This window comes from Numida meleagris, chromosome 3 (genome assembly GCF_002078875.1).
Source record: "Numida meleagris isolate 19003 breed g44 Domestic line chromosome 3, NumMel1.0, whole genome shotgun sequence".
Classification (NCBI taxonomy): Eukaryota; Metazoa; Chordata; class Aves; order Galliformes; family Numididae; genus Numida; species Numida meleagris.
The window spans coordinates 45180819-45207469 of NC_034411.1; the positions used below are offsets into that span (position 1 = coordinate 45180819).

The following is a 26651-nucleotide window of genomic DNA, read 5'->3' on the forward strand; positions in this document are numbered from 1 at the left end:
TAGAGCCCCAGAATGAACTTCTGCCAAAAATCTGTAGTATTAAACTCTCCACACGCAAATTGTTGTTGCCTACTGAGGTGGAACTTACTAACTCTTGAAATATGCCCAGAAACTTTCTAAGACGTTGCTGTTTTGCAAGCCTAAAGCTGTGCCAGGGCCCATTCTAAAAATTTAACATCACAGAAGATTGCCTTCCAGTGGCATAAGAGCATTTGCTGACACTGTTTATTGTGCAGATATAGATACAGGAACTAAGACTAAATTAGATTTAAATCATTGGAAGAAATCAATGGAATGCTCAGAAACTAGTCAGAGAAATAAGAGCCCAGTAGGGCACAAAGGCATTCTGAACTTTTAATTTATTGAACTTTAATCAGTGAAGGATTTCACGGTCTTACTTGTGCAGGCAGTTAACCCTTCTTCCTCTTATTTTGATATCCCTTCATTCTCTCAACCTCAAACCCTGTTTGTTTCGATTGCTTTTTTTATTTTTCTGAAAATAAAACAAGGCTGATTTCTAACCATGTCTCTAGTTTATCAGAGCTGAATGTTTCTAGTCACAAAGTTGAGAGTGTGAATGGGAGTCTCTGAGCAAAAGGGAGTGTGTGCTGGCATGGATTGCCTGCCATGTACAACTGCCCCATGGAGGCTGCCACTGGGCTGCGGGGACATCTGCTGTCAGCCAGCTGAAATCCGGGGAGGGTGTGTGAAGCATTTGCCTCCCTTTGGTAGCCAAAGGTGAGGCTGCACAGCCTGTAGGAGGTCAGTGCGAGCAAAAGTGACTGTGGCAAAATCAGTTCACAGTAAGTTGTGAGCTGCAGACCTTCTGAGTTAATGTTCACAGATACTTCTCTGCCATTGCTACTGTGTTCTCTTGTGATTTTTTCCTGGTTTTCTAGTGAGTGCAGTTGCATATATGTGTTTAAAACTGTCGCGAGCCTGATGCCAGTGCAGTTCATGAACACCCAGGGGCTTGCTAGGAGGAGCAGAGCCAACATCCAAAAGGCCCTGTTCTTTGTAGATCCACATCCATACAAAGCCCTTCATACTCTGTGGAAAGGCAAGATGTTGCATACTTACACTGTCCTGGTGGTTGTTCGTAGGGTCCCACTGTCCACTGGCCTCAGGGTTTGTGGTAGGGCAGCTTATGAGCTGCCTCCGTGGTCCTTGCTTGTCATCTTCAGCTTCTTTTAATGTTTTCAGCTTCCATTAAGAAGGTTTTAAAAGCATAAATGAGAGAAGATAAGCAGTTACTACTGGTCTCCTTTCAAAGCGTGACTGATTTGCCAGTTATGTGCTGTGTACAGAGTGCTATAGACAACTAGTCTGATGGATTACAGGAAAGGTTTCTTCTCCATCCTAATCATCCTGTTCATTTATACTGTAGGACTCAGCTGTAAGTGGCAAGTAATCTTCTCATGTCTCAACGCAGAGTTCAGACAGGGGTGTCTGAGCAGGCAAGCATAGTTCCATTGCAGGCGCCAACACACATATGTCGCTACATGTAACAGTTCCCTTGACTATGCCACTGGGAGGTGGATGCTGTTCCCAGCCGCAGCAGTTTCAGATTTTACAGGCCGTAACGTGTGTCATGTCCACAGCATGAGAAGAAATACGACAACAAGTTAACAGGAGCTCTGCTGAAAGGAGTGCTTGCCATCATGTGCTCCAATTTGTAGAGAGCCTGTCCTCTCGTCTTGTGTTCTAGTTTATTGCCGTCAGACTGTTTCTGTGTTCAGGCTTTTTCAGTGCTGCTTTCCAACAGAAATGAGAAACATGAAAGTACATTTTGCAGAAAAATATATAACATAAGAAAGGAGACGGTAGGTCAGATTTCTTTTGCCAGTGCCCCTTTAAGTTAACAGCCGTGGGTCAGAATACATTTTTATACAGAAGCACAGGCAGAAAATCTAAGCACATGCAGTGATGTTTCATGCTGTTTGTAACCTTCACTGTATGACCTTTGATGTGTTGTGTGGAAAGCTATCTAAGACTCAAAAACAGAATGATTTTGTTGTTTCAATTGATTTAATATATACATTTTTTTGAAAATACTGTTCTTATATATATATTGTTTTATTTAATTAACACAGTCTATGGAAAAAATAAACACAACATTTTTTCATCTTCTTGGGAAGGGGAAAGCAGCGTTGTGTATTTTAGTGTTTCTAAAAATCCATGAAAGATGGGTTTTTCTCTGCAGTGTTCTTTATTATTGTCTCTTTTCTCTTGTAAGATACCCGTTTCAAATGCCTAGCCCTTGTCAAAATATTTAGGGGTTGCATTGTTGCTTACAAGTTTGGTCTGCAGTTGCTGTGTCACTCTTTATATTTCCGTATAATAGCATATTTCTCATTAAAAGGCAGGACTGGTTGCTCTTCTTTCCTCCAAACCGCCTCAGTTCTAAAACAGAAATCACTGCGGTAATTTTCTATTTTTCTGTATTCATACTTTATATAAATAGTAGCATGTTTCTAATGGGATTTAATGATCTACTCTAACTGTAAGTACTTGGAAGTATTTTTCGTAGTGGGAAAACCACACACATAAAGCATGATAAACAGGAAGCTGTTCTTTCAATAGTCTTGAATAGGACTGTGAACTGTATGCAGTAGAAAGGAAAACCAGATGTGCCACTAGCTTTGTATGAATTAGAGAACTGTACCCTTCCTACACACGTGTGATCGATGAATGAAGTGGCATATTTAGGCATTGTAATTTTGTTCTTTTGAGTGCTACTCAAGGGTAGTATTTCTGTTTAATTGCTTTGATTGTTTATGAAGTATGAGAGCGCCTGTACTGCCTATGCAGCCCAAGTTTGCATTTCCCGTAATTTCCCTTTTTACACATTTTATTCAGTGATTCATCTTTTTTTCGACTGGTGCTTATCGATCTGACCTGTATGTTAACAAAGATTCATTTTGGAATAGCATGGAGATCCATTTATAAATGAAAATGATTTCACGGTACTTATATAGAAAGCTTTTTGAAGTACAGGAAGATTGCCAACACAGAAAAATGTATTAGAAACGCACAAGTGTGTTACGATAAATATAGCACTCAAAGGTGGGGTTAAAGGCTGAGATATAGCTGTGTGCATTCAGATTTATTTACTGCACAGAAATGAATCCCAAATGGCTATTTTTGCTTCACTGACCGTAATCCCAGCAAGGCAGCCTTGTAGACATCTGCTAAGGTTTTTGATTATTCGTTGGTTAAGATTTTGAGATAGAGGTGAGAAAAATCCAACTGTCACCTAGAAATGACCTCAAGGGGGTTTCGCAGATTTGTCCAAAATGTTTTTCACAGATTTATACAGGCTTAGATATATTCCTCACTCCAAAGTGCTTCAGACTGCGGCTACTCACATCTTCTAAAAAATTATACACTGATGGATGTGGTTTGCTGTTTAACCTTCACCCAGTCAAGCTTTTTTCAAAATCTGAAGGATAAGGACCGAGAGGGGGACAAATGCCTACCAGGTTGTTCTTAAATAGGCACTGAAAGATACATCAATTAATGCACTGCTATGCCTGTGAATGATTCCTGATGGTAAGCAGTCCCTCATGTTCGTAGTCACCAGACTTACTCTCAGTACATTAATAACAGCTGTGAGATTTTTGGGATATACTAGTGCAATTGATTTCCCAGTGGTATTCTTATCTAAACAAGATCAAGTCTTCATATCTTTATTTAGCCAGAGCACTGTTGTGGTGTATCTGAGAATTATCTGTGCCTTGCTGCTTCTCAGTTAGGGGAAGGAGGAAAGAGTGTACAGACCAGACAGCACTTCCGACTGTGCTGTAGTTGTGCCAGTTACTTGACAGTAATAACATGAAGCAGAAACATTTAGGTTCTCTTTTCTTTTTCATTTAAGTAAATTCATGCTGATAAAATTCTAATGAAAAGGAATCAGAGCACAGGAGTGAGTGACTTATTATGGAAAATTTCTGTGATTCATTGTAACGGTGGATTTTCAATTTTTAAAAGTGGTTACATTCTAACTGGTGAACAAAAAAGGCCAATTTATCCCTTGCTGTGAGAAACATTTTTCTTATATGTTATTCTCATGAATCCTCTAATTCAGCCCAATGCATTATGTAAATGGAAGCTATGAAATACCTTTTAAAATATACATCAGACTTCCATTACTAGACTGTTACGTTAGATTGAGCAAGGGCTCTTGTTACACTATATGGCAAATTTTTGGACTTACTATAGTATTCCTTTCTAAAATAAGTTGTGTGTGGTTCAAGCAAGGCTTCTGTTAATAACTCTTGAGGCTGTCCTAAACGAGTGTTTACTAGCTTTGCTCAAGTATTATGAACATAATCTCTACATCTTAGTATTTACTGATCTCAAAAACAAAACTTCTATATCCCTTTTAAACTAGAAGTGCTTTCTCTTAGTACAAAATCTGCAAATGTTGTAATGCAGTGACTGTTCTAATGCCAAATTAATTTGGATAAATCTACACTGCATACAGATTTCTGAAAGCCTTATGACACAGATACCACAAGCTGCAACAGACTTGGTTGTGCAAGCTCAATTTTGTGTTTCAGGATACAGGAAGAACTCAGACTTGTATATACTTTCTATGCATTGTTTGTGAGTCTGGTAGTGTTAAAAGATAGCACATTCAAACACTGAGGTTCTTCCATAGGAGCTGAGCTCCTTGTGGAGAGTATTGTTTGATTTCAAACAATTGCAATACATTAAGAAGAAAAATTGATATCACAAATTAATTATGTTAATTATGTTATTAACTGATAGTAGTGGCTTATTTGCATAATGGAGTCCTATTAGTCTTGGTTTCCTAGAAGTTTAGGTGAAAATATAAAAACACCATTTTCATTCCTGACCTGTTTTTTTTAATGACGCTTAACTGTTGGTGAATTGCTCCTCACACAAAAATAGAATTTTGTCCTCAAAAGAAAGGTCAGAGAGGAGCAATCTTAGATCCAGGAAGCTTCACATAGCCTAAACAGATACTGCAGTAATAAAAATGAGAAATTAACCCTGAAAGAGAGAGATCCTTTAAAGCTATAGGCAACTTGGACTGGTTCTGGAAGAAATCTTTGGGGTGTTTTTCTTAAGATTACATTGACTGGTGAGCCGTGGGGACTTCTGCAGTGTAAGGACTAGATAACTGCTCCTCCAATTCTCTCTTTAATGATTTTGGGACCATTCAGAGCTAAAATTATACAGATCAGCTTCTCATTTTGCCTTACAGCTGTCTTTTTAAAATTATTATTTGTTACATTCAGAACAGCAAGTGGGCAACTAATAAGGATTAGTAATGGGTAGGTTTTATTTAATTCCATTTTTAAGCTGCTTTATTCAACAAAATCCTTAAAACATAGAGATTATATTTTTAGAGACACCAACACACTGCTGTGATTTCTGTACTGTGTGCAACTCTAAAGCATGTTTTCATGGATGATTAAATGTATATACACAGTATCTAAAATTATTATTGATTACGCTTTGCTGTTGTATTCCCACATTGAGGGCTTGATGATTTCCTGTTTCAATGGGTTTTCAAAGCATCATCTAGCAGGATTTACAGAAGTTATACTAACATTGTTAACTCTAATGATTTTATCATAAGTTTTTCTGTATTTGATGTATTTTAATACCTACCTCATGGAGTACAGTGTATGTGTGAGAAATCCTTACTTATTTCTGGGAAAACTTTAACATTTAACCTATTTTTATCCATTTTTGCCACAGGCAAATAAAAATAGTACATTATTTCAGCATTTATGTGGGAAACTCACTGTACTTTTCATCTTAATGCATCTCTTTTTCTGTTTCTCAACCTTTGATGCTTGGGGTTGGTAATATTTCTCAAGGAAGAGATAAGCAAGCAGTATTGTACAGCACTACATAACACATAACTTCATCAGAGGGGTCATAGTAATTACTTTGGAATTGACAGTTAAAGTGTGTCTATCAGAAGTTAACTGAGCTTAACTTACAGCAAACTGTGCCTGCAATGGTGAAACATTTCATGTGTGTGCGATACTCACTATCTTGTTCATTTTTTTCCTTACACCTTCAGTGGAAGTGGTTCTGAAAAAGATTTTGAGAGCTGCTGCCTCTCCTTGCTGTGTCTTAGGATATGCTCCAGCTCACAAGTGAAACCGTTCATCCTCACTATTCCCAAGTGTTCCTCCTCTGCATTCCCACAAGCAGTATCCCATCAAGCTTGAGATATGTGTATTTAGGTATCTCCATGTAGGTGTCTGCATGTATGGTGAGTGTTGGATCTCCTATCATTGTCACTGGATTTTTCATCCACGCAGACCATGCAGCCAAGCAGTTTGTTCAGCTTACCAGCTTACTTCAGCAGACAGCTGGAGACTGACCTACTCCACTGAGTATACTGAATATAGTGGGAATTTCTCTCTTAGCCTGCAGATAGTTACTTGTATATGGCACTGAAGATTAGAAGTCTTGTTCCCGGTTGCATCACATACCTCTCTCCAGAAGCGGAATGATTTTGCTTATTTTCACTACAGGAATGATCTCCCTGTAGAGTTCCAGTGGCTGGTTTGAGAAACTGAAGGGACATGGTGGTTATCACAAAGTTCTATATACCTTCCTTAGCTGGTCATATCTCTCTTTTAATGTTTGTATTCAATCTTACCTTCCAGAGTTTGATTTTTTTTTTACCATATATGATCTTATCTCACCTCCTGCAAAGGTTTTCTGATCACAGGGCACTTTCTTGCTTCAGGTTCCAGTTTTTGGTGAAGTTGAAAGTTTCAATAAAAATTTATCTCCTGTACCACATATCTGCTTCATGTTAGAAACTATCTTTTTATAAAAAATGTTGCAATGTGCCAGGCTAAATTCTGGATTTATGTCCTTGCTGGCCTTGTGTACCACTAATGAAAAATTATTACACAATTAGAAGGTTTTTTTTATGAAGCTTTTTGTGGATTTTGATCCACAGCATTTATATTGTAGACTACTTGCTTATCATTTTCACGGTTCTGTTTTTAACAGGAGTCCCGTGCTTGTGTTCCAGTGCATGCATCGCCATGTCATTTGCCTGGACTGTTTCCATTTGTATTGCGTGACTATGCTGAATGACCGTCAGTTCATCTGTGACCCAGAGCTTGGCTACTCCCTTCCTTGTGTAGGTAAGTGATAGCAGATTATCTCTTTAAAAAAAAAAAAAAAAGTTATTTTGATTTCACCTTTTATTTCATATTGTTTTGAGTATACCTATAGAATTATACTGTTTAGGAGCTGTGTCATGCCATGGAGAAGGTATTTGAATATTGAAGGGGTTTTTGCTGAGCGCATGAACTGAAGAATTAACTGGATTCCATTTTTTTGTGTTAGCATTTTATAATAATGATGTGCTAATTGAGGTTCAGCATTACGCTTCTGGTTAAAAATTAAAAAAAATCCTTGACCTCCACATGTCCGCTTTTGAATGAAATAAGTTGTTAACTTTCTTATTCTTCAAGAGCTAATGAAAAAGGACTGCAGTAGGAATTTCAAATAGCCTTCCTGTTGATGAAGTTATTGCTACTAATTGTTGCTGCATTGAATGAAATGTAGATCACTTCAAGAAAGTGGTAGGTTATCTGTTTTACCTGCACAGGGAAGAAAATTTGATATAAGTAAGACGAAGACACTAAATCTGGAAAATGCGTTTGGAGAATTGATTCCATTACACTGACTTGTGAACTGAAAAATTCTCAAATTTTTCTTTTAAGAAGTATATTAGACCTTTTTTTCCTGTTGCACATCTGCATACGTGCATATTTATTTGAAATAAGTTCTGTGTAGTGGTATGAAAATCACTTTCCAGTATTTTAGAAGCTGTATGGAAGCTGGTTTTACCTGGTTGCTTGAATAGTTGACAAAAAAGATTCAAACTACTACTTCAGAGAAAAATGGGCATCATTTATTAAGAGTAGCATTTACTCACAGAAAAGACATGCCTTAAAGATATTGGAAGTGTAGTAATAAGAACCATTAAAATTACTTGTTAGTAATTACTTTGAAAGTGATCTCGTGGCGGGCATCAAATCACATTTCATTAGAATTACTTTTACGTTATGTAAACACCTGGCAGATATCGTTGTATTTCTCTCCTCCCTCATATGCACCTTGCTCTGCTACTGTAGTTGCATACAAAATTATTTTTAATGTTGTATAAAGAATAACCTCAAGGGAACTTTCTTCATAGCACTCTCTTTCACTACTTCACTGTGGTATTGTGTATTTAGTCTGTACTCTTAGCCTCCCTTGCCTACATCTCTGAAACTTAGTCAGTTTTCTGCACTACGCAAATTAACTAGCTACTTCATTGCTTTAGCGGAGCTGAATCCATCCGTTTTCCACCATAACTCATCAGTTGTCTGCTCTGTAGTTCCCTTTAGATTAATCAGTTCTCTCCGTTGCGCAGCCCACAGCTCATCCTTCTCCTCTCCTGTGGGTTTCTTTGCACTCGGGTAGTGTCACTTCCTTCAGTTTGCACCTGTTACTTTAAACTAATGATCCTTCCCACCTCTTCTGTCTGTAATCCATTTTTTAGTCATACTGCGTAATAATTACAGTAGGAATTTTGCATGTATCGTGCAACTCCAGTTGTTCAATTTGAATGTTTTGTCTGTCCTTTTTCTTAGAGTGTAGACAAATTTGCAGAGGTTTTTACCTCTGCAAATGGTGCAGAAAAAAAAGCAAAAGAGTGGCGATGGCCACTTTTTTCCCCTTTTACATGTGTTGAAGTTGGGAACAGTGGAAAATGAGCAGTAGAAACAGGGTAGGGAAGAGTTGAGGGGAAAATGCAGAAAGGGAGCTGAAATGCTCAGGGATGTCATTTCAGCCTTAGAGGGGTGAGGAAGGCGTGGGATTGGCCTGTGAAAGGGAGACCCTAACAAATGTACGGAGTGTACTTTATAGTGTTCAAGTGAGATAGGGCTCAGCTGTCAATCTAGTCTCAGGTGTGTTATGCTTTGTGTTAAAATAGCTGAACATGGAAATACTGAGGTATTGCTAATCTTCGTGTTTCAGAACTTCTCAAGTGAAAAAGCTGTTTTCCAAATACTATGTTATAAAGTAGTAGTACTAGTTCTAGTAGCAGTTGTGGTAGTAGGAATAAGAAAAAGAATGACAGAAGTGCCATACATTTTGCCTCTTTTCACCTTATATGGAAATGTTTCTTTGAAAAATTCCATGCTCAAGTATATTGACCCTGCTCTGGGTCAGTTGAATGCATAGCTTAGATGTACCTAAGTGCAATGCAGTGCGAAGATTCTTGGGTCAGAGACAAATTGTGATGTTGAAGGAAAAGCAGTATAGTTGTGTTGGTACAGCATGTTGGACAAGATTTTTGACATTGCTGATATGCTGATGTGGACTGACAAGGCAAATACTACTTCATAACCTATCCTAGTGTTTCTGCATAGTACTTTTAGTGCTGTCCAGGTGTGCCTGCTTGCTCAGAGCCAGCCTGATGACCTGTAAGAAGTATTGACATTATATTGTGCTGATATGCTTAGTGTTGCAGAGGTTCTCAGTCACAATCCCTGATCATTTCACAGTTTTAAATAATACTTCATCTAATCCAAAAATTGACTGCTACCTCTGTCAGTTCTCTTTGATGTGTTATCAGTTCTCTTATCAACAAAAACATTTCTAAGCATTATCTTTTCGAGTGCACTGCAGGCCAAAGAGTCTGATCGGTGTTGTTGTAACTGTACTGCTGCATTTCTGCAGCTACCTTTAACCTGACTTTCTTGTATTCAAGATAGTTGGTTGTTTCTAGAATTAGGTTGTATTTGAGTTAAAAACTGATGACTAGGTTATCTTTCACCATTTGAGAAAGGCATAAGTCTGAGCTGTATCACACCTGTGGAGAACAAAGCCTGCGTTGCCAATCCTTTTGCTCTTATTGTTCCAGTATAAAGAAGTTTAGCCTCCTTCATAGCTATGCATTCAGCAGCTTTCATCAGCAATGAATTCAATTAAGAAACATTCAGTACAGTATCATGTGATTTTCATTTCTACTTATCATAGCACTCCTTCTGAATAGTAGAAGATTGCAAAAATGCAATCTAGAGTTCACAATCTTCATTTTTGCAACTGCAGTTTATATTTACATGTGAGAAAGATAAAGCAGTGTTTGACACAGCTTGTTCTAATTACCTCAGTGAAGCCTAAAATTATTTCCTCTTGACAGGAATGAATACCATGGGGCATGCCAAGAAATGACTTTTTTTCCTAACAGTGGCAGCATTGATTTAATGTGTTACTTCTAACAGCGCTTGACTCAAAGCAAAAAATATTTGATCTGAGCTTTATTGAAAGGTTAGATGTTGATTTGAGCCTGCATGTAAAAGGAATACAAAACAAAGTCATATTTACTATAACAAAGTTTGTGTTGCAGTAGGTGACCAGGTCACGCAGACAGATCAAAACCTCAGTCTATATTAATTCATGTATTTTTATACACTACAAACTAGTGGTGGAATGGTATTCATGGTGTCTCGAACAGAAAATACCAGTGTTCTAAATTTATGCTTTGTATAAATGATTTCAGTTTTCATAGAAGAATTGATTTATTTTAAATCTAGCCCCTTTCTTCAATGCATATATGCACACAACAGCATAGAACTGTAGAGGAGGGTTTGGTTTTGTAATTAAGTCTAAATCTTTTGCACTTCCAATTAGCTGTGTTTATTCTAGTATTTTTGAAATATAGAGATAAAATAATGAACATAGCCTGCAGTATCCATTAACATTTGACTCACTGTTCCTGATTTTTATCAAGGGAATGTACCAGCAGAGTGAGATTTTTATATCTTATATTGGATCAATCTAGAGGCAAAAATGCCGCACACACAACAGAATAAGAATAAACAGCAGCAGCTACAGTGGTGGGTCACTGTGACAGACAAGATCAGTGTTATCACACGTGTATGGTAGCTTGAACTGGTAAGGATCTGGGGATTTCAGATAAATAGTGCTTCTCAAGTAGGTTTAATATCTTGCTTCCTGGCACGTATATGCCAGAAGGTGCATTTTGTCATTGTGTTCAGGTATTTTGTCTGATTTCATCCTTTCTTTTCTTTGTTTTCTGTTATGCAGCTTAATTAAGTAGAAGATAGTAAGTGTTCAGAGGAAGGCTATCTCATCTGATGAGCTATGATTTATCAACTTGATAATGCCATAGTTGTATGTCATTCCTTTACCAAACGTGTCATTGTTGAGATTTTTGGAAGAACAAAATTAATTCCTCAGTGCTTAGCTGCTAATCTAGTGCCAGGCAGTACTCCTCCAGCTGAGAACAGCCAGCATGGAGGGCTGCAGCTCAGAGCACAGTAGCTCTGGTGCATTGATAGGATTAGCTGCACAGAAAATTGTAGCAGCAACCCCATGGTTCAAGCCCACTGTATCAGCTAAGAGAAAGGACTTATGGATACAAGCTGGCTGTATTTCATTGGTCATTAAAATAAAAAAGTAAACGTTACAGATAATACTCTCTCTGCCCTTGTTAAATGGCAACAAAAATCTATCCCATCTCTCTGTGTGGTGTCTTGTATTAATGAGGCTTCAAGCATAGAAATTTCCATGAGTGGTGACCTCCAAGTATCTTTGAAATAATTAATAAGGTGCTTAGAGGGACAGATTTGCATATGCATGAAAGATCATTTGTAGTTATTTAGTTACTGTGCAGGGCAAAGAATCTTGTAGCATTACCTCAAAGCAGGAATTGTATACAAGCATACAATGCGTTACCATATTTAAACACATACTGTTCTTATGATCACTGTTTCAATTTTAAAATAGCATTACAGGGCATTATGGGTCTTGGTCCCCATGGATCTTTGGCAGAAGAAATGTTGGTGAGGCCAAGGAAAGGCAAGGTTTTACACTGCTGTAGGCACTTCGCAAAAATTCCTCTGTTTATTTCTTACAAGTAATCATATGCATGATGTATTTTAAATGAGTCTGGAATAAAGATTCAGATCTCCAGATGACTGTAAAACACTGTTGTATCTGTAAGAAATCTTGTTTTACCACATATATATAAATATATAAATGAAATTTCCATCTGCAATAAAAAGGACTAAAGCTTTAAAGTATAACAAACTGCTTTAAGAGCCATATTCCATTGAAATAAAGTTGCTGGCAAATGTTTAAGTAGACGTGTTTTAAGATAATTTTTTTTTACTTCCATCGGATTCTATCTGTGTAGTAATAGGACATTTTTATTCCTGTGGAGGATGTCAAAGCAGTGATGCATTTCTGGATCATATTTTAAAAGCATAGCACCCAAAATGAACAGGGAAGAATAAACAGGTAGTCTAAACGAAGTTTGCAAGTAAAAGGAAACAGGATAACTGGTTTTGGTTTGATAACTCTAATACTGTTTGAGTGATTTTTATTAATAACAAAATCTCTAATGTATTTAGGAAGTTGTATGTGTGCATGGGGTTTTAAAGTGAAGGTCAGTGATCTCTGAAAAGAGCCTTCTCAAGGATGTGCTGAGGAAGCAGACAGTGGGGCCTGAAAGAGTGCAGCAGTTAGTACAAGAGGCAAGATGTATCTGACATGGAAGCCTCAGTATACAAATCATTTCTGAAATCTCTATTCTCCAATAACCTTCCTTAAAAGTATTTAAAGTAATATAGGAAATGGCACTCTATTACTGTTATTATTAGAGGAATAAAATAAAAGAAGTTGAAAGCAGACACATTTGCAGCTGTTGGAAATTCTTCAAACTGCTCCTTAAGTTTTATCTTTAGGGGATGTTAAATCCCTGACAACTATAAACTTTTTGTAATTTCTTGTTTGTATGAAATATCTGAGTATACAGAAGCAGGTGTAGGAGACTGGAGAAATGTTTTTTGTCCTTTTTATATTGTATGTCTTGGGAAAGGTTTTCTTTCACTCCTAGAAATTAATAAACTAGCAATTAGAGTTTTCGGAGTATTTGTGTGACAGCTCTATTTGTGTTTTCCTTTTTCCAGCATTGTCCATGACAAGGAAAGTGCTGATATGCCAGCAATGCAAGCATGTTCTCTGTTTGTGTTCTTAAGGGGTTACCCAAGCATATCCTTTAGCAGGACATTTGGCAATAACTGACATAGTTTTTTTGTTTATTTTTTAACTTCTTTTATGGATTTTTTCTGTCATTAATGTCCCATGGATCTGGCTGAGCCCTGTTTTCTAGTCTAAGGAGGGTATGCATGCCCATTTGTCCTCTTTTCATCCTTCTAAAGGGAAAGCTGCTTCTTCCTGCTGTTGGGGCAATACAAGGATTGCCATGGTGAAGGGCATCATCACTGAGGAGCTTTTCACAGAAGTGGTATTTTGTGAAAATGATGTGCTTTTGCTTTCATATAATCTAAGGCAAATTCCTGAAGTGACTGCATTGCACTTTTACAGAGAGGTTTCCCTTCTTCCATTCGTATGATTACAGTCACATTGTTATTTGTGCTGCGATAGTTTGAGCATATAGCATTGACTTAAATGTTAGTTGTATCTCTTAGTAAGAGGCGATGTCTGTCCCTTTGGGCTTACCACTTGTGTGACAAAACAAGAAAGAGAAGCAAGGGTGATGCAGCAGCTAGGAGGTACACAAAAGGTCGTTTACTGGGTTTGAACTGGAACAGTGAGTCTCGTTACAGTGCTCTTCCTAGGAATGAATCACTTTTCTTTCACCTCTAGTATGTTTTAGAAGTAAATTCCTCTGATTTCCTTTCTTTTAAGCCTCTACAAACTCTTTGTTAAGACGTTAAAATGAGAAATGATTTTTTTCTCTAACATGTATGCAGAGAACAAGTGGCATAGATCTGCACAGCACCCTGGAGGAGAGAGCCTTGCAAACAAAAGATCATCCACCTCCACGTATTATTGTATTATTTTTTTAAATTGCTGGAAGTTTATCAGATTATGCAGCTAGATTGCTTTCTACCCAGGTCTCGTGGGTGAATTTTACCTGGCCATATTCCAGTGCAGAGTTAGCTGGAGAAGGGAACAAAAAGCCTGTAGATAAAGCAGATTTTTACTCTCAAGTGGCAATTGAATTTGTAGTGGTTTCCTGAAGATCCTTTAATGGTCATCTACATTAGTGTCTCACTGTGGGCATAAAATAAACATGAACCAATAGTGTGTCAAGCACTTTTTGCTGGTTCTTTACTAGCAGAAGCACGAGAGTTGAGCTCAGAAGACGTGGTAGAAAGTCACAGCAGCTCCTCTATTTCCATTTTCAGTGTTGACTGAAGTTCAAGCGGTAACATTTGAGATTTGTCCTCTTAAGTGTTTGCTGTGTTTCCAGTGCTGCAGATTGCCAGCTCCGTATCAAAATAGTCTCAAAATGTTGAGACTAAGTGACGCTTGATATGTTTGATGCAGACGTTCAATTCTTCTATGGGAAAATAACTATAATGAAATCATACCATGTGATCCTTAAAAAACATGAGTTACCATAATTAAATTCAGTGTGAGATATCGTACTGTAGGTGTTTTTCTCCCTTATCTCTTTACTATATTTTTGTTGCAATGTATTTAATTCTTAAATTATGTGGAGATGACAGCGCATGTATGGCTTCTCTGGTTAGTATGACTAAAGAGCAAGAGATAATAAAAACAAATCTTGCTTAGAAATTCATTGACTCTAAGAGCAACTAAAGATGATCTTTCAAAGCAGACTTTTTGTCCTGTAGAAAACATTGTCCAGTGTCAAAGTAAAATAGACAGTATTGAAACAGTGGCGGAATGTAGGTTGAGGTGGGGGGGCGGGGAGTGGTTATATGTCCAGCTAAAGTGCAAGCTCTTTTTTGTCTCAGCTGGAGTCCATGAGAGCTGTGACTTTATCTTTGGAAATGAAAGATGCTCATTCAGACTGAAAGTGCTCCTGCCTGTAGTGGTTTATCCGATAATAATCACTTGATGTGGATGTGTGGTTGGCAAGTCACTTTTAAGCTTCCATCAAATTGAGAAAAATTATCAACAGGTAGTAGTGTTTTCTCAGTCATCAACTTTTCACCCCACTGCTTGAATTGGTTTTTAATTCAAACTGTTTTCTAATTCATCTTATTTAAGTGCTGTTGGGGATTTTAGGAAGTGAATGATTTTGACTGTATATTCTTGAAATTTATTTTATGCAGGAAAAAATATTTTAAGACAGAAGGATCAGCTTTTGAACAAAAACTTCGTTCATGGCTGGGTCAGATTGAAGTCCTAAATTGCCCAGCACAGTGCATAATATTCTAGTCCACAGGCATTAATGTTACTGAGGAAGATACTCTGTGAAAAATGTGGGTAATGTGAATAGAAACAAGGAATGATATACAGGGAACAGTGAAAAGAGGAGTCGTGAAGGGATGGAACTGAAGGACTTTAGGAAGTGTTGGTGACCATTCAAGGAATGAAAGAGTAGAGCCCTAAAGAGAAGAGGGTGAGTAAAATGGTGAAATAATGCCTCCATCTTCTCTCGCATTTTGGTGTGGGTGGGAATTTAGCTATTAATCACAGTAGTTCAGTTGTTTTCATCTGGGCTGTTCTTCCGCAGACTGGAGACATCTGGCTTTTTGCCCTAAAAATGTCGAATAGACTGTAGAAGTTGCTAATTTTTATAGCTGGAATATGCTCAAGGAGTTTAGCTTACACTTTTGGGGTAGCATGAGGAGAATCTGACGCAACTTGACTGGATAACTGCAGATTTCTCAAGAGACTGGCTTGTGTGTGAGCAGTGGGTTTCTTTCAGTGTAGCGCCATCTCTGAAGTGGACTCTGCAAGCAGCTGCCTTTGTAAGAAATCATTGATGTCTGCTACATTATATACTCTGTAAATAAGCTGCTGGGACCAACTGAAGCACATTCAGCATGTGTTTAGTCTCTGAAGCCTGGTGATTAATATTCCCCCAGTCACTTTGGTCTCCCACATGGCATGTAGAGCTCCTGCCACATCACAGAACCAGCTAAGGACATTCCCCTTCAACAAGGAGTTGGCTTTAATTAAATTTCTGTGTCTGGAAAGTGAAAATCTAATTTTCTTTTTGACATTTTCTATATTACTACTTAGACAAAATTATGAAAATAATTAATCCCTGTGAAGCAGACATCAGCATTATAAGGGGTACAAAAAATATTGCATATAAATAATACCACTAATCACCAATCTGTTATAATTTATTGATGTAACTCCTTATTAAAACTCTTAATCAGATTTGTTCTTGATAAAGCAGATGTGCCAAATGATTGCACAATGTAGGTGCAAGTGAGGGTTATAAAAAGTAACATGGTTCAAACTGCCTCTCAATATATTTTATCTCCCCAGAGATATATTTTAAGAAAAGAAAGAGATAGGGGGAAAGAGAATAAGGTTTATCATTTAGAGAGGAGATTTTCATTCTATATTGGGTTCAAATATAGTCCACCGTACGGTGGCTGAAACTGCTGACAGTTGAAAGGTCTGTGTGCAATAACTTAGTGTTCTCATTCTGGTCCTTGGAGAATCTCTGTTCATGATCCAAAAGCCATTATGTCAGCTGTTGTCAATTGGTAGCCTTGTTTCCTTCCCTGAGAAAGTGGAAAAAGATCATGTAAGCATGGGGATCAAGCCTCCTCCTCATAGATGAAGTACTTTGTGTAAATCAGAAAGTAGGATGGAAGAACATAGTATCATTTGCACTGATGAAATGCCACAGAGATGCAATCTGCAGTGCTTTTATCAGGTCCCTTCATACTAACTAAAAAATAGAAACCTGCACATTGCATTCTGTCATTTTCCAAGCTGATGTAATAAATTGGGTATTGACTTTGATAGTTCAGTAGTTTCACATAGAACCTGGTGCCACGGGCCAATTTTAAGAACTGGTCCTTGGATATTGCAGTTGTAATCTATCTGCTTGCCATTCATTATGGTTGAGTTTTTAGCTGGATTGTTTGGAACTGCCATTACACAGAGCGGATAAACAAAGAACTGGCACTAAGCGCAGGTGGTTGAGAGAAGACCACATAAATAGTTGGTGATCCAAATAAGTTTGGGTTGCAGATTCATAGGCTATTAAAATAAGATACTAAACTGTCAAGCTGTTGCTTGTTCATATTTGCCAACTGTATGATAACAGAGTCATTTATTTGAAAATAAGAATCTTTTAAGACAAAAATGTGTTTAAACAGATAGTGAGTTTTAATAAGGTCTTTATAAGGAATTATCCAGAGGCTTGCAGTTAGTTTTTTTTTTTCTTTTGATGCCTGATAAGTCTGGGCTAGTTTAGAAACATTTATATTTCACATTCCAATTCTAAAAACAAAGTAGCCTCATTATTTCAATGAAAGTAACAGGACAATAGCTTCTGCCAGAACATTTTAATACTGCTGGATTTACTGCAGTGCCCTTTTAGTAAGTGCAAGGACACCATCGTTGGTGTCGTTGCAATTTGCAGAGTTTAAGTGGATAGCATGGCTAGAGAGAATAAATGACACCTAAAAAGGAACTTTTGTAGCATTTAATTCAATCCGATTCATAGAAAAGGTAAGTTATCAGGGGCAGAAGAGATATAGTTTGTTGAGAATTATAGTCGAATTTATATTTTATTTATATATTCTTTAAGTGGCTTGAAAATGAAGGTAAAAGAGGTTCTCATCATTTTTCTGTTACTAAAATGGTCAAGGAAATGAAACTTGCCAGATCCCTACTAGCTGGCTCCTTCATTAACAGTTTTAGTTCAAACAGTGTTCAAACATCCCCTGTCAATTGCTTTTCACACATTGTTTATTGCAAATACTCATGGATAAATTTCAACAGTAGATAATGAGTTCTAATACAGTGACATTCATAAGATTACATAACACAAGAGCTGTTATGCTTTACATGCTATCAACATGCCTAAACTGAAACAACAAGATGCAGTCTATTTATTTGTAATAGAAGTCAGATTGTTACGGGAACAATTATCTTTCAAGCTGGGAGCATCTAGTGGTATCCTGGTTCTGCTGTGCTATCAAGATTGCCCACTGTTTGCCTGTCTGCCTGTTTCCTTCTCTGTCTCTCTTTGCCTTAGGCATCTTCTTCTAAACTGCAGAAAAAAAATGGGGTGCCTGCTATCAAAGCAATGATCTGGCAAAGTGTGCACTTGTCATTTGGTGCACATCTCAGCTGCTCCACCTTCAGCTTTGTGGCTCACACTGTGTGAGACACTCAACAGTGCTTCAGGAATACTTTTCATGTTCTGATTTTTATTGAAATGGCCAAAGTGTCCTTGGCAGAATTTTATTCTACTAGCATAAAGTTAGGATTCTGAAGAAATTATCACACTCATTGAGGGTATTTGATTGTGACTGTGAGTTCATCTTATATGTGACAAATACAAACCATTAGCTAAAGGTGTTAAAAACCTGGGTTTAGAAATACATTAGACATCTTACTGGGAAAAAGGTATGTTATGGGCAAATGTTTACTACTTGGTTCTTCCAGTTTCCTTCCTTCTTCCACTGCTGACTTCCTTATTTCTTTCCTTGCTTTCCTCCTTTCTTTCTCCTTTTTTTTTTTTAATTCAAGAATAAGTCTATCATGATTCTACATTATTTCTGGTAATAATTTCTTTTGTTTTTCCATTTTTCCTACTTTTTGAGAGAATCAAATTTTTTGTTTCATTCCTACACTTCCAATACCTTTTTTGCCTGCCTGCTTTTGCTGCCTCATTTGCTGATCACCAAATGCTGTTGTCTTACTCTCTGATTCTTTTCCATCTCTTTTTCTCTTGCTCTTCATTTCTCCTTCCATCTTTTTTTTTTCTTTCCCACCTTGTCATGCCTTTCTGTTTCCTCCTGCCCTCTTTTTTCTAATTGAAATTCCAGTCACTCTTGATCTCTTCTGTAAAGACCACAAAGTAGTGAAGACTCTGGGCAGATAAAAAAGCATGGGAAGTTGACTCTAGAGGTGGAGTAATGTAAAGAGGTCACTTTTGAGGATCAGTTTTATTGTCTCTGATCACTAGGAGAAGGGTGGTTGGGACATAGGTGAGACAGTTAGGACTATTGGCTGACCTTTTTTTCCGTGTCTCTCTGTGCTCCTCATAGAACAGCGAGTTGTGAGCAGGAATATTCTCAGTCACTTGTTGCATGCCTGGTGCTGTCACTGCACATCCACTGGAGAGAGGCCATTGCAGCAGTCGCAGATTAAACTCAGTCCTCTCTGATGCTTTGGCCCAAGGCAGCTGCCTGGGGAAGAAAATTCCATGTCAGAAGGAATGTGTTTGTTTTTTGCCTCACACGTGATATTTCCTTCATTATCTTTACCAGATAGGAAAGCAACTAATCAATATTGTGGGTTTTTTATTTTCTCTTTTCTTCCATATCCATGCATACACATAAACACTCATAAGCACAGCATTCAGCATGATTTCTGTCCTGCTAAAACACAGACTACAGTAATAGAAAGTTGAAAAGTCCTTTTGTTTTCTTTCTGCCCTGTTTTTAATAGAAAAAAAATACAGTGCAAGGTACAAACGAAGCTCGGCTTGTCAGTTAAATAGGTAGCCTGGCACAGTCAGATTTTGTTTTTCATGATCCATTGCCCCAGGTAATATCCTCTGTTTATATCACTGCTGGAGGAAGGCTGAAATTATGGAGGTGTTTTTAGTAATAACTGCTAGCAGGGAGACTGTATTTACCAGAGAGTCTACGATGAGACTCTCAGGTAAATAATAAGCATTTTAGAAAAACTACCTAATTATGTATTTAATCGCTTGGAGCCGTTCCAGTCACTTGGGAAAATAATGTGCGTTTTGTAAATCTGCCTAATTATTTATTTTTGAAGGAAGTCATTCTAGCCTCTGGGGTAAGTAGTGTGAATTTCATGACTGTACGTACAGAACAGTTTTGCTTGAGAACGTCAGAGTTTAAAAAATAAAAATCGAGAGATGGTAAAATATTAGCAAATACAGAGTTTTGTCTACTTTGGTCTCCAGTGCTCCTGTATTTCTCTTAAATCTTCAGTCTTGATTTTGCTTTAAAATAGCTCTCTTTCTTCTCAATGGAAAGAAAATAAGGAATTTCAAGCAGCTTTATCTGTAGATAGCACACCCTCTGAATGGGGAGTTTGGAGGCCACTAATAAATCAGACTAGCTCTATTCAGCAATTATTAAAAACTACATCACAGTTAAGGTTAGAAACTCCCTAGTGTCCTTGCAATGGACGTGACAGTTTTCTCTTTCAGTGGTATGAATAATTAATCACATACTTTCACCATAATTAGTTACTAGCAAGAGAACTGAATGTCTGATATCTATCTGTCAGAATTAAAATTAGTAATTTTTGACCGTGTATCTGTCAGTCCATAGGGAGTTATTTTTTCTACTAGTGTATGTTCCTACCTCTGTCAGTTTGTGCTTTTTCTTTTTTCTCTCTGTGTCTTTTCATTTATTCTGGAGTTTATGGAGTAGTTTCCATAGACTATCATGAAAGCTAATCTGAATTTGTTTGGCATGACTCTGAATTCGCTGCGTAGTTTTTTAAGTGCTACAGATGTTCCTCAAGAAATTAGTTTTTTTAAAAAAAGCTAAAATTTTCATGAGAAAATACCTCAGATCAGAAGTATTTTACAAATGGTATGTTTCCCGTATTTAAAGACAAGTAGAATTATTTTCAGAATAAATCTAGTCAAAAAGAATTACGGAAAGAATCAATTTCTCAAGTTTGTATTTATCCATAACGTAAATGAGTAAATGAAGATTACTTGTAGACATACAAAATACTACTAGCATTTAGAATATTTTCTTTAGCAGAACAGATGTAGAATATTGCTTAAGAAAAAAATCTCAGTAGATTTATCTGGAGAAGTATCCATAACCACCTTACTGCCTCCTAACTTCATCTGCATTTATGAGCATGTTGTATTAAATTATAAGCCAAAGAAACCTCATCCAAAAGATGAGGACAAAACACTAACATTATGCCTATGGTAAATGTTATCCTTGATGGGCATAATCTCTTGTCCTCATTTAGATGCCTCTTCTGTGGGTAACGTAGGACTCCTCCACCACTTACCCACTGTCCTCACTGCCAGTAAACCTTGGTTCACTCCTTTTTCTCTCCCTTTTCAAAAAAGTCTGTGTATGCTACAGCTTAGTTTCAGCCCTTCACCAATGGAAAGAGTATTGATAATCTGCAGTGTAAGGAATATGAATAATTAACAGCACATGTTTTACCCAGTTGCTTTACTAAAGTGCTTGTATTTATGTTTGGACTTGCATAATTGCCTGGATAAGGAAATTTCTACCTCATTGCTAGAAAGCATCAGTGTCATCAAGCTGGGCTAATTCACTAAACTGCTTTATTATTTCTAAGTAAACCAATTTTCCCTGCATTTTTACAACATAATTGGAAATACATCCTATCCTGAAAAGCGTATTGTTTCTGATATTCAAAAGCAGTTTCAATCCTTCACAAACTGTATGGCTGTCCAGAGACACAGAAAGCATAATAGTGTATTACATGTACTGGACGAAACTTGTGAAGGTGTTTTTCCACCTTTGTACCATTCCTTTTAATTCTGAGTCCCAGTTAAGCAGCATTCTGTAGTAGACTTGCTGTTTAAATGCTGTGCACATAAATCCAGGTTGCCAGTGATGTTTCAAAAAAAACCAAAAGCTCCCATTTCATCTGTATTATTCTAATTTTGCTTACAAAACAGCAGGCATTCACAGCACGTCTGAAAGGTTATATGATAGCAGGTAGGTTTCATGCTCTGGAACTACACATTGAAGCTGCACAAGACAGTGTGATTTAGTTCAAATAGGAAGTTCCAAACTTAGAATAAACGCTACATTCTTTAACCTCTGCTTTCATTTTAGCCATACTGAAGCCTAGATGTTAAGTAAAATCTGTTGAAGGAACTGAATTTTCTAGTATGGACAGGTTGTGTGTTGGGTTTGTTCTCCATATGCCTTACTAGTTGCATCAGTGGGGATGTTCAACAGACTATGAGCATGAAACTCAGGACAGCCACTACTCATCTTGCACCAGGAGAATTTCCTAAGTCTACCATGACCCTCTTGCTGCTACTGTGTGTGTGTAAAGGTCACTTTCTCTGAATCTCTCAGAGTAGCTGTAAGCTCTTGATAATCAGTTTGCACAGACCGGAAAGTAGGGTAACTGAAGTGATAGTATATGCAACATAAGAAATGTTGTACTCATACTTTCGTTATTCTAGAAACCAAGACTGATGTGTAACCAAGTTGTTTTCTCAAAGATGATTACTGCTTTAATTATGATAACTAAAAGTATCATATAGTTCATATTATCTCATAAGTTAAATATTTGAAAGCAGCTGAAAGTCTCTGCTTCTTTTTACCGGAAAGACTTATAATACTTAGTGCCTCAAAGTTCTAAAGCAATATTTATCATTCTACAATTAATAGAGTTACATAGATTTAAAATATGAGATTTAGCTACGCTACTCCCCGTGAAAATAATGGGAACTGTGGATGGATGGATCTCAGTATTTGAGATTTTAAGCTAAAGTATTCAAAGTTTAAAATCCTTCTCCCCAAAGTGTAGGAAGGCTAGGCATTTGAATCTTGGAGTTAAAAAGCAACTGGAATGGAGAAGAGTGTTTGGTTTTAATCTTAACACTGAAGTGCATTATAATGAACTCAGCCCTGTAACACAGTACTCCAGATTTTGAAAACCTGGGCTTTAGTGCATTCATGTGTATGTGAGGAGCTTCTTGACTACCTTGAGACCAGAAAAGCAAAGACAACTTCTTTGATATGCTAAATGTCTCGTCTTAGATGCTACTGGAACATGTGGATTTCTGTCAACAATAAAGAGAAAATGAGATGAAATTCTGATTCTTAGAATTCAAAAGTATGGAAGAGTCTTATGAATGACAATTCATTATTTTGAGAATGTTGTAAGCATAAAATGTTCTTTAGACCATATGTTGTGATGTATCCAAGGAACCTGAAAATATGGTCCGCTGTCTTTTCTAGTTGCTCCTAGTTCTCATGTTATGAGATTCTTTTTTAATCCACTCTTTGCTCTATTTCGAGAAGCAGTTTTACATCTGAAATTAAGGCGTAGTACATACAATGTGACATATACAGTATGTTATTGTTTGCAGCCAGAAAGTGTATGCTAATGTACCGGAAAAATCTGAAAGAGATAACGCTGAAATCTTGGCTTGCTTCAGCCACCCACTTACAAACTGCTGATCTGACAGCCTGCATACAGAGACTTAAACCTAGAAATTTGGTGCAAATCCAAGCAGTATGTAATGATTTACACCTGTAAAGAGTAGTCCTAATTTAACTTGTTCTGCTGGCATGAGTGTTTATAAAATGAACTGAATGCACGGAAATTACTCTAGATCAATGTTTCTGATTCTTGGCTATCACGATTCATAGGTGTACATATAGGTATAAATATCTGTATTTCACTTTCACTTTACATCATTTAACTTCATCATGGCGAAAATTTTATTTTGTTTTGGAAAGCTGATGCAATGCAAGTGCACAAGTATATCCTAGGATAGTATTTAACTTTATGAGGTAAATTTAACTGTCATCTAAATATTGCTCTGCAATTGTTTAGATACAAATTAATTCAACTTTCCTAAGTTTCTCAATCTGTTAGTAATGTTTTCCCAGTGTAGTTTTAATACAATCATCCAACTGTAAATCTTTATATAATAATGAAGTTATTAGAGCTGAAGTCAGAAAATGAATACAACCAAAGTAATTGTTTTTAAGAATGAACTATTATTTATTCTTGTTTAAACACGTATTCTTAAAAGATATTTCTCTCAAGCAGATTTTGCGCATTCTTAAATTGTGGTGAGTCTTTTCCCATGCTTAGAAGTCCCTCTCTTCCAAGTGGTGAGAGAAAAGTAGCTTTGCAGTGCAAAAATATTACTTTCTCTATTGTCCATAGAAGAGTTTTCATCTTGTCCTTGGAGATAGAATATTTTCCAGGCTTCTTGAGATAATCGTCCTTCACTATCTTGCTTTTTCTTAGTCTTAGCTCATCTTGTTGAAGCCAAAGTTGAAAAGTTTGCTGCCAGAACATTTGCTCCATTTCCATATGGATAAACTAAAACTCTAAGCTTACATTCACGCAGAATTAAAGTTATCTATAATATGTATTGTTAGTCTATATATAAAAAGCCAAATTTAGATTCAGGCTGTGCAGTGAGTTTTGTGTGTGACTTTTCCCAAATACCACCCTTTACAGATTCATTTCTGCTTCTGCTCAGTCAGACTCCTGAAGAAGGTGAATCACATTGTGTGGTGCCACCTGGATTTAGATGTTCAGGTGATCACTTGTAATCTATCTGATTATTTGCAGCTATAGCAACTTAGTGCGGTTCTCCTGTCCTTGTTCTACCAGGATTTAACTGGAGTTCCCTTGGAATTCCTGACCTTTGGGGAGTATCAAATTGCACTCTTCAATACAGCTTGCAGGAGAAACATTTCTGCTTGTTCAGATTTTGGTCTTCTGAGAACATGCGAAACACTGCTAAAATTAAATTCATTATAGAGGTGGGCTGGGCAGTGTTCAGTGCTAGGGCTCTGCAGATTAGAGATACCTTGCAAATCTAAGGAATGGAAATGGGAACATACTCTTAGGAAAGAGTCCTTTATTTCCATTGGCACATAGTTTTAGCTCACAGCAGATTTTTAGATTATGACACTTTTTATATGCTGGAAATCTGCTTTGCATAATTTGAGAGGTTTTAGAAAAAATTATACTATTCCTCTCCCTCAGGGCCCTCTACAGTTGGAATCTTAGTACTAAGGGAGCTTGCCTTTACAAGCAGATGGATTTGAAAAATAATCCTAATAAAATCTGTAAAATTCTTTCTAACACTTTTATAGAAATCTATTTGTAATATATATATTTAGAATACTAGATGAATGATGGGATTTTATGGCTCAATATTCTTCAGTTTAGGATGATTTTCATTGGTTCTTCATAGTTTTGCTGCTGTTTGTTTTATCCATTACAATCTCCTGTTGTGCATTTTATGTAAACGTAAATATTTGTATATGTGTCTACTAGTATGCATATACAAATAAATGTAACACATGTCTTTATACTCACACACACATAGGTGTATAGATATGTATAACTTTTGGGTTAGAAGTTAAAAAATGCCGGAAAGTGCCATACTACTTTGGCCACTTCATTTATTAAAGTCAGTTCTTCCTCTCAGATGTTTCTGTGCAACTTCAAATGAAGTCATTTAAATATGATTCTTTATGTTACACTAGAAGAAATGAGCCACTGATTAAGACACTAAAAGAATTTAAAATCAGAACATAAAGCATGCATGCTCTGCAAGTGGGTTGGTTACTACGGGAATTTCTGCCTCTATATTTCACTATTTCTTTAAATTGCATTTTTGTATGTTCTACTGTGGAAAATTCTGTTCTGGAAAAAAAAAACATTTTTTTATTATAGTATAGTGTAATGTAAAACTCATGCAGAGATAGGAAGAGGAATGAAGGTGAGATTAGAGGTTAAGAGAAAAGGAATCATAAAGGAAATACGTACTGGGGACTCCAGTCAATAGGAGGACCTGTACTGGAAGTTAAAGAGAGAGACTTGGCTGCAGGAAAAAGGCATGAAGTTGGTGGTGTCTCCTTTTTTCATAACTGTGTGGAAGTGATATTTCCCCACACTTGGTAAAGCTGCTGTGTAGGTGATAGTTGCTGTCTCTCCACTTTTAAACTCCACCTCAAGGTTAAAGCTACAGAGTTTACTCAGGCCTCACTGTTAGCTCCTCTGCAGATGCCCATTCAGTTATCTTACTTAGACTTAAGATGTTCGTTCACTTTCTTCCAGCTTATTTGGCCATTCATTTTTCTTCCTTATTTTCATCATATTTCTTCTTAATGACACCTTTCCATGTTGACTCTGTGTCTCATTGTTTCTTTTCACGTTTCTTGTTTACTTAAGACCTGTCTGGTTTACTTAAAGCAAGGATTTGTTTGCTAGTCTAGCTCAAAAAGGAGTTTATTGGTCCTTACTGTAGTAAGCTGGAATCCCTACAGGAAGTGAAAAGGGTAGTTAAAAAAATAATTAAGGCAGGAAAAAAAAAAAGTATTGTAGAAGACTCAAAGGTTTTAAAAGCAGGAGATTCAGCAAATAGAATTCAGAAAAAAGCATAAGGAGGTGACTCAAGCAATGCATAACATTGCAAGACGTAAAAGATGTTGTGGGTGTGTCACTGAGCATAGTTGAAGAACAGAAGCAGAACTGCACTGCCATTAGGTACTGTGAGGATTAGTTTTGAGATAAATACAAGCACAAGGAAAAGCTGGTAGAAAATTATTTTGTCATCTAATTTTGCTGGCTAGTGAGAATGTATATGGCTATTAAGCTCTGATGGGTAGCATCCTGGAAACCCTGCTGAAGGACACAAAGAGATAACAGTTATTAGAAGTGAAATGGGACACAATAGCTCTATTAGAACCCTGTCTCTAATAGTCCTCTGGTGCTCTCTGAAGCGGTCAGCACGGCATCTGTCTGTTTCTTCACTGTAAATGGCTGAGTATTCTCCGCAAATAGTGCAATCAACTACATTACTGATAATGTTCATAAAATCCTTGGCATCTGGGAAAGGACTTTTGTTACCTCAGATGTCAGTTCTAGGAGAAAATACT

General features: G+C 37.0%; 1 protein-coding gene across 2 annotated transcripts in view; it reads left to right on the plus strand.

Moving 5' to 3' along the window:
- Nucleotides 1-26651, plus strand: part of PRKN (parkin RBR E3 ubiquitin protein ligase) — a 712245-nt gene that overhangs the window by 423452 nt on the left and 262142 nt on the right. For both annotated transcript variants that reach the window (XM_021391068.1, XM_021391066.1), the window contains exon 7: nucleotides 7015-7151. In XM_021391068.1, coding sequence (XP_021246743.1) covers nucleotides 7015-7151 — 137 coding nt within the window. The remainder of the gene's footprint in view (nucleotides 1-7014; nucleotides 7152-26651) is intronic.